The sequence below is a fragment of the Ptychodera flava genome, chromosome 3, assembly GCF_041260155.1.
Source record: "Ptychodera flava strain L36383 chromosome 3, AS_Pfla_20210202, whole genome shotgun sequence".
Lineage (NCBI taxonomy): Eukaryota > Metazoa > Hemichordata > Enteropneusta > Ptychoderidae > Ptychodera > Ptychodera flava.
In genome coordinates this window covers 44,535,685-44,551,859 of record NC_091930.1, presented here as the reverse complement: position 1 = coordinate 44,551,859, position 16,175 = coordinate 44,535,685, and the positions used below count along the sequence as shown (strand labels likewise).

General features: G+C 35.4%; 1 protein-coding gene across 1 annotated transcript; it reads left to right on the top strand.

The window, feature by feature from the left end:
• Positions 1-504: 504 nt before the first annotated feature.
• On the top strand, positions 505-15,901 carry LOC139126862 (arylsulfatase J-like). The gene is made up of 11 exons (XM_070692791.1): positions 505-601; positions 1,391-1,497; positions 8,702-8,766; positions 10,102-10,203; positions 10,736-10,799; positions 11,944-12,041; positions 13,144-13,286; positions 13,590-13,650; positions 14,950-15,061; positions 15,410-15,453; positions 15,806-15,901. Exons 1-9 carry the CDS (start codon positions 573-575, stop codon positions 15,031-15,033), a joined length of 753 nt encoding a protein of 250 aa, XP_070548892.1. The 5' UTR covers positions 505-572; the 3' UTR covers positions 15,034-15,061; positions 15,410-15,453; positions 15,806-15,901.
• The last annotated feature ends 274 nt before the right edge of the window (positions 15,902-16,175 follow it).

Genomic DNA, 16,175 nt, shown 5'->3' with positions numbered 1-16,175 from the left:
CTTTACTCCAATGCAAAGAATTCAAGGACCATGCAATATATTGTACCCAAGATTCATTATTCAATTGTACATCCCGGTGCTGGTATCGTAAATCTTAAATCTCGTTAATATGATAGGAATAATATGGAATATATTATGCACAATGTATATTGTCTATTGTGTACACGGTGGTAGCAAATATTTTCCTACAGAAATCTCTGTCAATTAGATTTAAGAAACCTGATTTAGTATCGACTTTTTTTAAAGCCATACATGTTCGGAAAAAAATGTAAGCAGGTATTTGTCGCAGTATTTATTATCACGGATTGACATTTACTCAGCGTCTTTCAAACGTAATTTCGAAGAAAATATAAATAGTAAGCAATATTCTGTTTTAAGTCATTTTCGAAAGTTATTGTATCAATTAAATGTTCCTCCAAATGAGATGTACAATAACATTGTATTGAATATGTATTTGAAAGAACAGAACATATTTTATTTATACGAGCTTCCCTTTAGGTTCGAGGACCAAGGAACAGAATGCCAAGTGGACTGCCATTAAGCAGAAAATATTGCCACAAACTCTTAAACAGATGGGCTATTCAACCTATATGGTTGGAAAGTGAGTTACCAATTTCAATATTCATCCGATCCATTGATTTGTATGTATGTATGTATGTATGTATGTATGTATGTATGTATGTATGTATGTATGTATGTATGTATGTATGTATGTATGTATGTATGTATGTATGTATGTATGTATGTATGTATGTATGTATGTATGTATGTATGTATGTATGTACTGATGCACCTAGTTAGGAATTTACTTATATGCGTGTCTTCTATGTTCTTTAGCCTCATACAATGACTAAGACCCTCTCACCGCCCCTCGGCTTCGTACCTTTATTTTCAACCACATTGTGATGCGTTCTCAACGATGTTTAGAACAAGCGAGGCTCAGCTAGCAAGCCGGCTAACGCGCAGCGAAACTCGACAGCTTTTTTTTGAGTCTATCTGCGCTTAGCTCAACTGTTTAGCTGTAAAATGGCTGTCAGAGAGTGTAACAACGCCCTTGTTTACCTTTTGGTATAGAATGAGCCCATAAGACAGATATTTGGACACTGTGGTGTTTTCAATGCATGTTTGGTCAACTGCTAATTTCCAATCTTATTACGGTATGTAAAGTTTTCAAGTTACCTTCATGAAAACAAGATGCTGGAAGATTTTATTTCAAATATCGATTCATGTTAGTAAAACAGGCAATGAGTAAGGTTATTCTAGAATGAGGTGTTAATCTTGATTTGGTATGAGTATGGTTAAAAGATTCCCGCAGGGGTTAAAAAAAGTCTTTTAGCGTTGAGTCGCGTGCTACCTGTACTGTTAGTACAATGTGTTGTGTCATCCACAGGTGGCATTTAGGATTTTGCAAGGTAGAATACACCCCTACTCGCCGTGGATTCGAGAGATTTTATGGCTTCTACTTAGCTGGTGAAGATCATTACAATCACTCCAATAGTAAGCACTCACTAAGATTGTGTTTTTACAATTGTATAGGGTAACAGGTTGAAAGCCTGTGGGTTTACATTTACCGTTATGCTCTTTTTCGTTCCGTTTCTTTTGATCTCATGGCAAAAACGACTGAGACAATCAATGCTTTGAGGCCAAGAGTACGTTTCATGTAGAAAAACAAACGTTGTGTCGGGGCAATTATCACACTTTAATTTAATGCATGTTTAACATACAAACAAGCCCTATAACGGTGCAGTAGCCATGACAGCTGTTCACACACAGATCTAGACGTGGCCAGATGTGACTATCAGAGCTAGGAATCACAGCTGGCTACGTCTATCAATGCATACGTTTACTTTATCCCTCTACTATCACATTAACGGCACCCGAAAAGTCACAGGTTTGCTATTACATTAGATTGGTAACCCCGTACAATTAAGCTGGAAACATTTCCGGCAATGATGTAGAAGTTGTATAGCCACAAACTGATGACATCAAGATTGCCGTACACAAAACACAGACGCCTTGTAATGCCGTCAATGCCTAACTTCTAGTTTGTGTAGGGTGGAGCACAGTTGGGGCCAGGAACTAGGGTTAGCCGACAAATTTGTCCGAACAGACATGAGCGGCCTTAATCGAAGTTCCGACACTTAGTCACATAAACCCAAGTCCTGGCTCCCAATGCACTTCACCCGACACAAAATAAAGCCCAACAGTTTTTAGGGTTAGGGTTGTAAAAGCTGTATAACCACAAACTAATGATGTCAAAGGTGTGTGTACTTATGAAAATGAGGATAAAGGTTATGGGCGCGATAAATTATTTTTGAGGTCAGAGTTAGGAATGGGAACTTGGAGACTTAGAGCAAAGTGATTGAAAAGAAGGGTCCCAATTTTTAATACCTTCACTTAAACAATCAACCTTCAAGGTCCTTATTAAAGGCGAAACGTTAACCTTAAAAAGGTATATGAGGACATTCAACAACGAGGAGCTCTAACAACAAAGTCAAAAGCTTTAATAAAAAATTTCTACAGCGAGAATAGCCATAAAAAGAAATATAAAACACTAATGCGGAAACAGTTTATGAAACACGAAAAATACATTTCAAACACAAACAAACACACAACCGCAACACATAGAAGTTGATATTTTACTTCCAAGTACAATCCACATATCAAAACAAAAGATATCAATCAAGTACTCCTTAAGAACTGGGTCGGAATATAAAAAAAACGAATCCACTTACACTGAAACTGACAGCATTTAAAACACAAACAGTGAAACAACAATCCAAGGAGAGCAAGTATCAAAACCGACTGAGGAAGCGACCGCACACTGGACTTGTAACTTCATTTTGTTGATCCTCACACCTTTGCCCACACCAACACCATGGACGGCATGTGGAGGCATGGCAAGCGACTCTTCAGGTTTATTAGTAAGCTGTCTTTATAAGTTTATGTGGCGTGAATGTCATTTCTTCAACATATTCCAGTTCTTTATCCTTGAGTTAACAGACCTTTCATCGTCCAAACACTGGCAAAATACCATGAGGTGCAAAATGTTAAAGATGGTCTGACAACTAATGACACACTAAAGATTTTTTTTTACCAAGGAGGCCGCCGCTGATGTGTGACACTAGGAATGAACTAACCAGACGAACAAATGATTCCTTGCTAGTGACCATATATCGACCCTACATAACAAATTGACAGCCGATTTTTTGCGCTTCTGTATTTCATTCACAACATCAACTGGTGGAATTTTCATAATATCATTTTTGTGACATCTCCCACGATTGTTGTTAACATTCTAATTTACAATAGCAATGGAATATTGCATTTAATATGTTTTCACCGGAAACTTTCATATAAGCTGTGTTATGACAAAAGAGAGCACATAAATTTGATATTGTAAAAACACTGTTGCAAACGACTAAAATCAACAATAAATATCAAAGACAAATTCATATTCACGATATGAAACGTGCTCAAAACCACACTTTTGAGTAGTCGACATATAACACATGCTCGACAACCACACGTTTGAGTAACTGTGCATATGCGACAATTTATACGGAATTATACTGAACCAATGATGTACCTTCACAGCAAACACATCAATGAAAACAAAAATAAAGAAAACTAATAAAATAGAGAAAGACATAGCAAACCCACACAATAAGCACGTTAATGAAAAAAGAACAAAAATAAAATAAATAAATTACTAGATGGAAGGCCAAAGATTAAATTAAAAGAATCCAAAATGTCTAACACTGCATAAAAACCCTATAATACTTACTGTATTCACATGTATTATTGCCTGTATTTTAGCTGAAGAGTGCATGTACAGATGAATACAGTCGAGAATCCATTTTTTGTATTCAGCAAGCCTGTATTCATGTGAATTCACGTGTATTACACTATAATACAGGCAACTCATTAATGTGAATTTATCTGAATTATTGGGTTTTCATGCAGTGTAAAAGACTTTAAATCGATACAAAGGAAGAGTATAAACATTTCTGTGTGAAAAGCCATGACTGACTTAAGTGGTCTAATATCACGTTGTCATGAGTCGAGTATTATCATGTTGTGATGTGCATTTAACATATTGTTTAAAGCATTTCCAAAGTTGTCTTAGGAATTACCAATGTTGCCCTTGGCATTTACCATATAGTGCTAGGCATTCATTATTTTATTCTAGGCAGTTAGTATACTGCCCTAAGCACTCAATATGTTGTCCTAGGCATTTAATATGATGTCAAAGGCATTTACCAGGCTGTCCTAGGCACTAAATATGTTGTCCTAGGCATTTGATATGTTGCCCTAGGCATTCAGCGAATTCCCCTGGCATTAGATATGTTGTCCTAGGCATTTAATATGTTGTCCTATAAGCACTTGTTATGTTGTCAAGGCAATTACCATATTGTTCTAGGCATTCAACGGGTTGTCCAAGGCATTCAATATGTTGCTCTACGCATTTAATATATTATCCTAGGCATTAAATATATTGCCCTTGGCGTTCACTATGTTGTTCAGGGAATTTAATATATTTTTCTAGGCATTTACCATGTTGTTCTAGGTATTTAATATATTGTTCTGGGCATTTGATATGTTTTCCTGAATTTTGGTATACAGGGACAACTGTTGGGACAAAGATTTCTGACAAAATGTCACATGACTGGCCACATCCTATACCTCATTAATTATGCACATATCGAATTGTGGGCTTTACAATAAATCTAGGTCTGACTTTTGGTAGACAAGGATAAGTATGTGAGGAAAGTTTTTTGACATAATGTCACATGACCGGCCACTTCCCGTGTCTCGATGATGATACACATATCTAACTCTGGCAGAATGTAGAGGTCTAATATTTTGCGTATAGGGATTACAGTTTAACCATTGCCTTATTTTCTCGAAACCCTTCATTGCTGCTTTGCAGCTACATGTTTATTTTTCTATTGAATGTTACTAATTAATGAAGACAGCCAAGATTAATCTGACAGCGATGTTTCTATCTTAGACTTTATTCTTCGTGATCTCTGAATATTGTTATGAACGGAGTTCAATTTGCATGATGATGTCAAAATCTTTGGAGTGTTTGCCTTCAAAGCAATCATTGATCACTGCATGTGCACTACAACTTAACTTGAATACATTATCGTCAACATGCCACTTCAATACTAGTCTACATTCATGATTGAGATAAAGTTACTGTAAAGATTAAACTCTCATGAAACATCAAAAGATAATTCAATTACCTCTGAGTCTTTATCAGTAAACCAGACAACACATTTAATGTTCGTTTGTCTTGATATGGACTTGTTGGAGTTTGAATTATATATTTCGTGCATCATCTTTCATAAAAGAGCTCATGATTGCTAAAGAGTAGCAGATTTACTGATTGTTTGTATGGAGTTAACTGAGCATACCCATGCTATTGCAACAGGGTATACTAGTAATCAACATTAACGGAATTGTGATGGAAAACATATATTTCCATGACACTGAGAGACATGTAAATTACAACATGTACTGTTAAAGCTCGCGGCAAGAAGTAGAAAGGAAACATTGCAATGCCTACGACAATATTGCAAATGCCTATGACAACATATTTAATGCGTACGAGATCATATTAAATGCCTAGGACAGTGTAATGAATGCCAAGCAACATTTTGAATGCCTAGAACAATATTTTTAATGCCTAAGACAACATATAAAATGCCTAAGACAGCATACTAGATGCCAAGGACAACATATTTAATACCTAGGAAAATAATCGCAATCATACCAATCCATAATCCAATGACAGTAGGTCGGAATTCGGAAGACAATAGTTGTAAACATAGACACAAAACAGCACAGAACAGACAGCAAATAGACGGCACACAAACAAAGTCACATTCATGAAAGAAAGATATATGGACCTCTGGCCAGAAGACCAAGAAGTGATGTCAGGTGTTTCGAAAATAGTAAGCGCATCCTGCCCCACATGTGGCACCCGCCATATATCAATCTATAAGTCAGATAGGTAGTGGTCACTAACTAAGGCCCAATGTCACCGATGCCATCAGTGATCATTTGTCGAAGAGAGATATTGTATTTATCTACCAAATTCTACAAATATGTTGTCGATGAGGAAATCAAGCATACTGATAATGTCTTTCTCGGTATAAAACACTTTAGCATTAGTAGTATTTTTAACAAAATATGTAGAATTATACCCTAATACTACATATTTGTAACGACGTGAACCGTTTTTGTAGAAAAATGCTTGGTTGATGATGTTTTTCAAGCGTTCTTTCAATTTATTATGTGGTATTGTGGTATACAATGTGGAAAAATCGAAAGTTTTAATAGATGTTATTTTTGAAACAGATCTTGATTTCAAATTTTCCAAGAGTTCCTTCGAATTTTTTAATATCCACATTTGATTTATACCACTCCGAGAAAAGACAACATCACAGTATGCTTGAAGTCCCCGTTTAACAGTACAGAGAACAGAAGTCAGTATCTTCGATAACTCTGTAGTTGAACATTTTGAAGATCCTGCGATAAACCTAGCTTTGTAAGGTGTTTTGTGGAGCTTTGGTATCCAGTATAAGCCAGGCAACTTATTATGGTCATCCTTTATTTTAACATTAAAATTATCCATGAATGACTTATGGTTTGCCAAAATACTAAATCCTTTGGAAACTTTATTGAATACCCCTGACAACAAATTTAATGCCTAGGACAACATATTTAATGCCAAGGACAACATATGAAATGCGAAGGACAACATACCTAATGTCTAGGACAACATATCAAATGCTTAGGACAACATATTAAATCCCGAGGACAACATATCAAATGCCTAGGACAATATATTAAATTCCTAGGGCAATATCTCAAAAGCCCACGATAATATATCGAATTCCCAGGACAACATGTTATCGTGAATTTCAAAATAGATTGGAATTACAACGTACTTGGTTGATCAGAAAAAAAACGTTTCTGGCGATAAAAAAATGCAAGCTGAATTCATTGCAAACGTTCTCCTTTGATAAATTTTGCAACAATTTAACAATATTTGACAATTTAACAACAATATGATCAATGCTTAGGTCAACATCTTGAATGCACAGGACAATATGATGAATGCCTAGGACAACATATTAAATGACTAGGACAATGTATTAAATGATTAGGACGACATGTCCAATGCCTAGGACAACATATCTAGTGCCTGGGACAACATATCTAGTGCCTAGGTCATACTTAACGCATAGGGCAACATACTTAATGTCGGGGACAACATATCGAATGCCTAGGACAAGGACAGAATGTTAAATGCCTAGGACATCATATAAAATACCTAGCAGTATATAGAAATGCCTTGGAAAATAAGGGGAATGCCTAGGACAACATAGTAAATGCCTTGGATAACATACTGAAAGCCTAGCACAACATGTAAATGCCTAGGGCAACATTTGTAATTCCTAGGACAACGCTGAAAATGCTTTAAACGATATGATGTTAAATGCGCATCACAATTTGTTAACACGCATGACATCATTATATGAGACCACTTAAGTCAGTCATAGCTTTCCATATTATTCCCTGCATAGAACTACCATTCCTGGTCAAAATGCCTGATATACAACAATATATACACATATACTGATTCTCTATATGTGTCAAATTCGTTAAGTATACACGTATGTATACAGATAAAATGCAAAACTATAGTCTAAACTTCGTGTGCAAAGATGTGCATTACGTATACTCATGATCTGCGTAGATATACGCTACGCATATCAACGTGTTGGAATGTTCCACATACAAAGATATACGTTACGTATGCAATTAATATTGTGTTCCATATGCATGAATATACATAAATATACATAGTATATATCAAGCATTCAGTCCAGTGGCATCCCAACTTTATACGAACATTGCATCCTTCAAATGTTGAAAGTGGTAGATTCTAGCCAAAGTAGCGGTATGGCTTGTTTGGAACAAATTAGTAAAAGTTCTAAATAACACTTTCTCTCCCTATAATAAATAAACTGTTCCTTCCACATACATATCAGGATGGCTGAAGATAACATGTATACGGTAAAGCAATATTAAGAGGGAATGAAGTGAAAATCGTAAAAATCCTAAGTTTCCACCCCTCCCCCCTCGTTTCTAACTTTAATCCTATAAACAAATTGTCGCCCTTTTATGAACGTAACCTTTAACCCCTTCCCATAAGTACAAATATCTCTTGACCTATATCATAATACGTTATAGTATCGAGACTAGCATTCCTGGAATGCTCAACAATTATATTTATTACATACCTTGTATATCGAAAATTGCGCGCTCCATAAGATTCAATTGTCACTTCTGTGCTACGTAGTCATAATTTGACTGAACGAGAACCAGAACCAGTTTCAACTTAATGCGGTGTTCCATCATGAAAATCGTTCTATTTTTTTCAACATATTTCATTTAATATGCAAATGAAGCATATCGTTGCCATTGTATGTAAGCGCAAACATGAGGAGTGAAAACCTTACAAGACAGATATGTAATAATAACATTATATAGCAAACACAGGCAAGATAAAATGTGAGATGCAGACGCATGGCAAATGGTCACCTATCCTAGGGCACATTGCCCAGTGTCTAGGCTATAACATATAGCATACATTTTCTGAATGATTATCTTCGCTGAACAGGTAATGGTCTGGACCTTCACGACGACTTAGATCCAGACTGGAGTCAAAACGGAATATACTCGTCGGTGAGTATTCAAAATTTGCTTAACAAATATTTGTTTTGATCAAAGCAAGGCGTGCCTGAAATTACGTGGATGTTTTTGATTTGTATCATGGACGATAATTTTTATCACAGAACAATACAGTGCTCATAACATTTTCTGTATTTTTTTGTAAATAAAGTCGAAACAAAATGTATAATAATCTAATAAACATACATTAAAGCCACTATAGCAGCAAATGTGTAATAAACCGATCTCAAACTATCCTCAGTTTCCAAGAGTTTTCTTTGAATAAGACCCATTAAAGACTAAAAAAGTGTATAAAACTGTCATAAGTGTCGAAATTGGCACGTAATATCAAACGTTTTAACATCATTTAGGATATTCAAAAACTAATCAAGTAACAGAAAATAAAGATTACAACAACAAAATATCAGCCATCGTATGTTGTTCATTCAAGTAAATTTCATCTTGCTTGTTTCTTGGATGATCACGATGTGTATGTGCACGAAATAGTGCATTTTTTTACTTGTAGGTGAGGGCGCTTTTTATGAGTGCGGCATTCGTATATAATTTAACCTGACTGTGTTTAAACATGTAGGCATGGTCAAAACAGCGAGCAGTGATACGTCATTTAATTGTCACATTTACATACAGTAAAATAATGAAAAATGTGTCTTTATTCTTACTTTAAGATATTATTAATATAAAAGCATCAAAGTCGAAAAATGGCCATGAAGATCGCGGTGTTCAAGGTACTAGAAATGCGGTTTTGTCCATTTAAATTATATGTCAAAATTCTTTCTTTACTAAGGAAATGTCACAAATTGCTCTGTTTTCCAATAAAGCATTCCACGCGCGGCTAACAATGCAATAACTTGAAAATTCAAGATAAAACATGTTCTGTGTTATCTCAATGAAAACACGAATTCAAAACGAAAAATTAGAAAAGCAATGCGCTGAAAAGGATTGTTTTAGATTTTGGCCTACACAACACACGTGAGAGAAATCCTTCCTCATTAATAAATCGCTGATGAAACCAATCACAGTAAAGTATGATATATTTCTGGTAGTCAGCTATCATTATTTGGCATAGTTAGACAGGTAATCAAACATTGAACGACATGATCGATGAAAATGGGTCAAAGATTTAATGTAAACTTGCAACTTTGTAATGACCCTATTACAAGGCCTGGATTCAACACAACCATCGCTCTTAATCATCATTCGGGTCTTTCCTTGTAGTTGAACTAATAAGAAAACAACAAATTTGAAGTATCCACGATGACACAAACATTATGTCACATCCACCTTCACTCCTCACCTCCTATTAATTTATGTGGACTTTTCTTTTTACAGTACCTGTACAGTGATAAGGCTGTGGATTTCATTGAATCCCATGACAAGGCGAAGCCATTTTTCATGTACCTCGCTTACCAAAGTATACACTCACCAAATGAGGTAAGTGACAATAATTGCGCAACCTTGTTTTAATATATAAATATTTCAAATTAGGTAAGATACATCAGTTTATACTAAGATTCAACTGCTTGTATAAAGTAATAATAAAAAGCAAACCCTCAAATCAATGCAATTTTTAAGTACCGTGCCCGGCCGAGTGCCATATTTTTTGGACACATCCAATCGCAGATATATTTTTGTATTCAGAAAATTGCGCTGTCTCCAGGGTATATACCCTGCATTGGGTTATGATATCTTAATTATTTGCCTCTTTTTCCTAGATTATTCTCAAAATGTATGAGAGAGAGAGAGAGAGAGAGAGAGAGAGAGAGAGAGAGAGAGAGAGAGAGAGAGAGAGAGAGAGAGAGAGAGAGAGAGAGAGAGAGAGAGAGAGAGATGGCCATGGATGGATATTGGTTTGGCGTCTATCAGATAAAGAAAGGAATTTACTGAATGTATTCAATCATGTATATCGATGGGTACTTTGTTTTGCCATAGTTAACGCTTTATGATTTTCATGATTTTATAACAGGTTCCACAAAAATATTTCGACATGTATCCATCAGTGAAAAATGACGGGCGAAGGGCAGTTATGGGTACGTATGTCAACACTATGTATTTTTTATCATGCTTTATTTCTTCTAAACAGTGCGTATATCCTTGAAGACTATGACGGCCGTTGTATCAACAGTGTATCTTGAAATCTATAGACGACTAATTGGTTATGGCAATACAGATTTGAGAAACCATAAGTCTCATTAAAATAAAACACTCTAAAGTTTAATGCTCATTGGTGCATGAAATGTCCGACGGACTTTAGATTGTGCATGAATACGACCTTTGCCAATCCTTTGCACTAATAACGACGGTTGTCCATAGCAATGAGAAATATTAAATTTATCGAAATTGCTATCGCCAGAAAATTAGTCTGTCTGGTTTAGTGAACATTTTTTTAATAAGGCATTTACTCCCGCTGTCCTTAAAATACCTTTGAATAACCTTCATTCAAGAAATGTTATCAGCTTTTTACTGCACATGGATAATATGATGAAAGTTAATTGCTATAGAAATAAAGGGCGACGCGCTGACCATTAACGTTTATTTGTGGCCAAGGGCGAGAGGAAAGCCAAGAATTAACGGGTAAGACTTGCGAAGCCCGTTAATTTTGGCTTTCCTTTCGCCCGCGCCCATGAATAAACGTTAATGGTCAATTTCCATTATATTATCAATGGATCCCCAAAACTGTCGAAGTTTACGAAAGTTTCCCACGCGAACGACAACGGTGCCCAAGAACTTGTCAGTGAGTAGTGTGTGCGCTGTAAAAAATTTGATAAAATCCGGTTTGTTTTTCAAAAAAAGAGTGTAAAACTTGGCCCACAAGTGTTCCATTTTATTTTATGATTGATTATGATATTTGTACAAATTACACTTTACGTTTTAGCTGAGAAGTTACGATGTTTACGATATTATTCATTTTCACGGTCACAAGAACAAACTACTATTGCGTATTCATGGTCGATCACATGGTTAGCTCGACCAATTAAAATGCGACGGACAGGGCATGGTAATATAATGAGGATTGTTCAACAAGAGAATTCAACATCATTTTAAAAATGGGTTATGCCACGTTGGTTTTATTATTAGCCTGTTTCAATTTATAAACATGTGCAAAGGCAGATGTTATTGCAGATGAATAAGTGCCATTACTACCAGTACTTCCATCATCTCTCTCATTGACAGCTATGGCGACAGCTCTTGACGATGGTATAAGTAAAGTCGTAGATGCCTTGAAGAAGAATGGACTGTGGAAAAATACTTTACTCATATTTTCATCAGATGTAAGTTCTGCTTTCAAGAAATAGTCATGTGGGGATTCAAAAGATACATTAAATTTTGTTGTAAACATGCAAACAAGATGAGGTAAAAGAGCATTTACAATTACAGGGTTCTTAAAAATCTTTGTGGGAATTGGGTCTAAGCAACAGTATGTTGATGGTGAAGAACAGATTATGCTACGTATTCCATCAGCAGTTGTTGGTTTAAAAACATCGAGTTTACACTCAACACTCACTACAGTGGGAAGCTTTGCAAGTTGATAATTTGAAAGTGTGTAAAGTATCAAACTTGTGAACAAGTAACTTCACACGGTCAAGAAAGAACTTAGCAAAGCGATTTGCTAGTTCCAGATGATCCTCATGAGTTGGCAGGGGTATAGAAATCTCATCATGGCCAAGTACTTGAAACAACAGTTTCTGGTTACCTGTACTATTGTCAACGAGATCAGCGTAATGTTTTTTTTTTCTTGGCAGCTTCCATAAGGTGCGGACATCTCAAAATAATTGTTTCAATTTCATATAAATACAGCATGTATCAATCACTATTCTTTCTGTCCTACTATGCTATTATGTAAACATTCACTATAACACACTCATTTATCGAACACTTCAAAACCTAATTGCCACGGTCGGCATGAAAGCAGTCAACTTTATTCTGCAAGCATATTCTGCATAATCCTTTACAGCAAAAAATATGAAGGGGAATAAGCTCGTTATGGTGAAATTTATTTTCATTGTTTTGTGAGATCCTATTGTTATTTCAATCGCTATTATTATCAACTACAAAGACAATGGTTGAAAAGAGATGATTGACGGATAACAAGAAGCATCCCTTGAAGTTGGAGAACAAAGACACTACGAATACTTATTAAACTTTGAATCAGGATCGGGAAGATATTAAACACTTCATCTCTAGAAAGATATCAAGTTGTCACTTCAGAATATTCAACCGGCTGTTTTTGTTTCATCCACTACGTCTGTTTGCGATAAGTTTGTCACTTTTATTTTCAAGCCTAATTTTGTCAGCATTTATAACAGGTAAATTACGAAACTCTAACATTATGATGGTCACCTTCATTGTGTTCCCCTTCATTTTCCGACGTAGAATGGCGCTCCGGTAAATGCTGAGCACGAGGGAAGTAACTGGCCACTCCTTGGTGTTAAACAACAGTTATATGAAGGAGGCACTCGAGCTGCTGCCTTTATTCATGGCGATATGTTGAAGAAAACTGGATATACGTACAATGGGTCTGTATTAATCGGTGATTTTCGCATTATTTATGTAAAGTTTACTTTTGCGGAGAAATAGCTCCGCATTTAACTCTTTTACCTGCGTCCATCAAGCAGCACAGATATTGCTGACAATAATAGTGTATCCCTGCATTGTTAACATTTCCCCGTGTATTGTACTAATTACGTCCCGTACCGGACAATGTCAACTTCCTGGAAAGACCCGCCGTTGATCAGGCATATATTATAAGCGCATGATTTTATATTTTACAACGACAGTGCTTGTATCCCTATGTTGTAATCGTTGTTGTTTTCTTGAAGGATGATTCACGTTGTTGATTGGCATCCAACTATCGCAAACATTGCTGGTGAAAAGTGCAAGGTAAAGTTTCACGGTTACATAATTACAAGAATGTGTTTATCTATGCCTAGTAGTAAAATCTTGATTTAAGAGATATAGACAGGAAAAGACCAGCCTAAAATACTTAAAAATGAAAAGAACATAATTACAATATATATATATATATATATATATATTATTATATATATATATATATATATATATATATATATATATAAAATAGTTTAAATCCACGTATTTACCGTTCCTTGGTTCGTTTCAAAAACTCGAGATCATACAGCGAAGATTGACTTTCGGCCATTTTGAATAAAGCTTATGAGGACTTGCTGGAGCAGTACTCACGTTTTCATTGGCGGATAGAAGCGTCACGACATAGAAGTAAGCAATTAAAATAGCCAATAGAATCGTCCGTCGCAATTCATGCTATTTGTTTTTATTCAGGCAATCCACGCAAGACACGCTATGAGGTGATAGTAGTCGATCGTCTGCTAAACTTTGTTTCATATTAAACCCGCTGAATAATTTGATTACACTAGTGATAGGTATCTGAACCATTTCAGAAGGTAAACAATATTTAGCCGGTCAATCTCGACAGCTGCCGGCCCTCATATGCAAACCCCGACTCTTTAGAAAGATTTGTACGTGTCTTGTGATAAGTTGGAAGTGTTTTCGAGGCACATTTATGTGTTTTCGCCATGAATTGTGTTGAATTAGACCTTTTTATTAGATCTCAGCAAAGTTAACAAATAAACCAATGATTATCAAGTGTGTATTGACTACGTCACCAGCGGCAGCAGGAGCGTGCCGCTCGATCGTTCGGCTTATATATATATATGTATACATATATATATATATATATATATATATATATATATATATATATATATATATATTATATATATATATATATTATATATATATATATATATATATATATATATATATATATATGTATACAGACACTTTCCAAATCAATGGGATTGATGACTGCATCGATTGAGTTGGAAAAGCCATGTATGTGAGGGATTTTGACATGTCTCTCTGACGGATCGTGCTATCTTTATAAGTAATTTGATATATTAAAACGTTCAACAATAGGAGACCTAACACTTTTGAAAAATTTGAACAATATAAAGATCGAATTCTTCCAATTTGTTCAAATCGCGTTATTTAGAATTCTAGCCTCTCCTATATCCTAGAGTCTATTTTCATATATAGTAAATCTCCTGAATGATAAGTTCTTTCGATATTTCAATGTAGTAATGCGGTAAACAACAAATAAAAATCAAGTGATCAAGTTATTCGTTCTTCACTTTTCAGATGAAGATATGGATGGCATTGACGTGTGGAACGCATTGTCGACTAACTCATCATCGCCAAGGAAAGAAATGGTCTATAACATAATAACAGACTGGGACGTAGCGGCGATTAGGTGAGATCATATAAAGTGATGTGGTGTTACTCCTATAGCTTGAATACAGTTTCGTTTTTATTCCAAAATTGTATATATATATATATATATATATATATATATATATATATATATATATATATATATATATATATATATATATATATATATATATATATATATAACACCTCCTTAAAAACCAATACCTTGTGATGTCGAAATATAAAGGCAGCAAGATTTTGCTTCAGTTGAGAGAAATTGATGTTTTGGTGATTTACAGTCATGGCAATAGCATTTTGGCGATGGTATTTTTGCCTTAAAACCTTGAAGTCGAACTGTCTGCTTTCATATTTTTTGATTGATTTTCAGAATCGGCGACTACAAACTGATGACTGGCAAGAACCACCATAATGGTTAGTGTCAATCAAAGTTTCAGAATTAATATCCAGGCAAACTTCAAGACATGTAGGGTTAAGGAAAAGGAGTGTTCATTTGCCCCCTTTTTTGGAAAATCTAAACCTATTAAATCTTAATAGGAGTACAATCAAAGGTTTGACCAACTGGCACTGATTTTGTGAACCACATTCCTTTTTTCGGGGGATGGGGGTTGATTGGCGAATAAATTTAATGATCGCCAGATTACATATATTAACTGCATCATATGAATTGAAATATGACGTGCTAGTATACGAATGTTTTTTTTATCTTTATAAAGTCTCTCTCTCTCTCTCTCTCTCTCTCTCTCTCTCTCTCTCTCTCTCTCAGCATGTTGGACTCCACCACCAGAGGTCGAAGGAAAATGGGGTAATGCATCGTGTTTCGTACAGCAAGAGGGCGATGTTTACTTATTCAACTTAAAAGGTATATGGCCCATTAATCCCTAGCTTCAAAACTAAATGGAATGAATTGGGCTTTGTTGCGGTATACGCTCTAATTATTGTATTAACTGAATGTGACTACGTAACATGAAATTCTGTCACTATTATCAGATATGCTCGAGACAGTAATTTCAGTATGCTTAGCAATAGTTCTATTGAATTGCGTTTGCTTCATTCTGGTACAAGAAACGTCCGATTTAAAAATATACAATAGTTTCATGTATGTCGATGCGTCGAACGTTGCAGTATCGTCTCAA

Bases quoted from the DNA above. Each gene is read 5' to 3' on its own strand.
- LOC139126862 (XM_070692791.1), top strand. From the start codon at position 573: ATGGGCTATTCAACCTATATGGTTGGAAA. The intron at 602-1,390 runs GTGAGTTACCAA...TGTCATCCACAG, and splicing joins TCAACCTATATGGTTGGAAA to GTGGCATTTAGGATTTTGCA. The intron at 1,498-8,701 runs GTAAGCACTCAC...TTCGCTGAACAG, and splicing joins TCATTACAATCACTCCAATA to GTAATGGTCTGGACCTTCAC.